Source organism: Eimeria mitis, genomic scaffold, assembly GCF_000499745.2.
Source record: "Eimeria mitis Houghton genomic scaffold, Emh_scaff3445, whole genome shotgun sequence".
Lineage (NCBI taxonomy): Eukaryota > Apicomplexa > Conoidasida > Eucoccidiorida > Eimeriidae > Eimeria > Eimeria mitis.
Window position 1 is genome coordinate 3,871 of NW_013571786.1, and position 2,209 is coordinate 6,079.

The window sequence follows — 2,209 nt, forward strand, 5'->3', positions numbered from 1 at the left end:
ATAATTAGGGTTTTGTTTGGTTGTTTAAGTATATATCACAAACCCTCGACACACACTAAACCCTAAACCCTAAACCCTAAACCCTAAACCCTCGTTTCTATCTTCTACACGATGTCAGTTCAAAACAGACATCCCTCACAAAATAACGTTTAGGGTTTAGGGTTTAGGGTTTAGGGTTTAGCATGTAGGGGCGATGGCTCTCGCCAAGAGGCGGCGCCAGCAGCAGCAGCAGCAACAGCAGCAGCAGCAGCAGCAGCAGCAGCAGGAGAAGCAGCAGCAGAAACAGTTTATTTCTGATGCACTCTTTATGCAGCAGACACAGCAGCAGCAGCAGCAAGAGCTGCTGCTGCCATTAGCAGCAGCAGCAGGAGCTGCTGCTGCAACTGGAGGACAAGCAGCAGCAAAACCCAAGACAGCAGCAGCAGCAGCAACAGCAACAGCAGCAGCACCAACAGCAGCAGCAGCAGCAACAGTTAGTATGGGGCCTGAGAAGGCAGCAGCAGCCCCTAGATCAGCAGCAAGCATACCAGCAGCAGCACCAACAGCAGCAGCAGCAACAGCAGCAGCAACAGCAGCACCAACAGCAGCAGCACCAAGAGCAGCAGCACCAACAGCAGCAGCACCAACAGCAGCAACAGCAGCAACAGCAGCAGCAGCATCATCATTCCTCCCCCCCCCACCAACTCCCCTAAAAAGTATAAACAGCAGCAGCACAAACCAAAGCACCTTAACACAAAAACAAAAACAAAAACCAAAAACAAAAACAAAAAAAAAAACAAAAAAAATATTACTACTACTATTATTTTTGTGTATAAACACAAAAGCAGCAGCAGCAGAAAAAACCCCAAAAAATATAAAACTAACAAAAAAAACACTGCATGCAGAGCAGCCTGTAGCGGGAGAAATTCTGCTGTCTTGTCCGCGAGGGTTTGATATGGTTGATGGAGAATGTCTTAAAGTTCACGCCGTCAAACCACAGGTATAAACCCTAAACCCTAAACCCTGAACCCTAAACCCTAAACCCTAAACCCTAAACCCTAAACCCTAAACCCCGAAATTTTTTTCTTTTTAAAAAAATTTTTAAATTCAAGGAATTGTTTATTCTACGACTGGAACAATAAATATTTATAAACCCTAAACCCTTGTAAACCCTCGTAAACCCTCGTAAACCCTAGTAAACCCTCGTAAACCCTAAACCCTAAACCCTCGGTTGCCTGTGTCAGGTGGTGTGTCCCTACGGCTCCTTTCAAAGCCAGCAAGGCGCCTGCATCGTCACAGACTCTGTGCTGCCGGAAAGAATATGCCCCGATGGTACCTAAACCCTAAACCCTCGTAAACCCTAAACCCTCGTAAACCCTAAACCCTAAACCCTAGAAAGTAAGAAAGCCAAACATATAGCTGATAAATGAGTGGTTTTTTAAAAAAAAATTCATACATACATCTAACCCCATACTACCAAACCCCCCTAAACCCTAAACCCTAAACCCTTGTATATATAAATTTTAAATATATTTATGTTTAGGGTTTGAGCCCTACGACAAGGGTTGTTTACGGCGGACGGTGGTGCAGCCTATCCCTTTGTGTCCTCCTCAATACCACGCAGCAGCAGCAGCAGAAGTAACAGCATCTGTATCATCTCCTACAGCAGCAGCAGCAGCAGCAGCAGCAGCAGCAGCAGCAGCAGCAGCAGCAGCAGGAGACACAGTGTGTATGAAAGCTGTTGCTGAGCCACCACTCTGGCAGTGCTCAGAAGGAGCAGCAGAACCAGGCGGCATCTGCACCACCAAACAAATTATTGCGGCTAACAAAATGTGCCCCGAAGGATACTCGCTGCAGGATGTAAGCTGCTGCTGCAGCAGCAGCAGCAGCAGCAGCAGCAGCAGCAGCAGCAGCAGCAGCAGCAGCAGCAGCAGCAGCAGCACAGTAGCAGTAGCGGTAGCAGCAGCAGCAGAAGCAGCAGAAGCAGCAGTAGCAGCAGGAGCAGGAGCAGCAGTAGCAGAAAGCAGCAGCAGCTGAGACTGCAGCAAAAGAAGCAGAAGCAACTGCAGCAACAGAAGTAGCAGCAGCAGCAGCAGCAGCAGAAGCAGCAGAAGTAACAACACCCGCAGCATCAATAGCATTAGTTGCAGCAGCAGCAGCATAATTATATATATATATATATATATATATATATATATATATATATATATATATATATATATATATATAT

At 46.5% G+C, this 2,209-nt stretch overlaps 1 protein-coding gene across 1 annotated transcript; it reads left to right on the forward strand.

Annotated features, from left to right (window-relative positions):
- Positions 1–193: 193 nt before the first annotated feature.
- EMH_0066170 (uncharacterized protein) lies at positions 194–2,016 on the forward strand (the record flags this gene model as incomplete). Its single annotated transcript, XM_013498472.1, has 2 exons — positions 194–695; positions 1,523–2,016. The coding sequence occupies 2 exons, from the start codon at positions 194–196 to the stop codon at positions 2,014–2,016; spliced, it is 996 nt and encodes a 331-aa protein (XP_013353926.1).
- Positions 2,017–2,209: the final 193 nt, after the last annotated feature.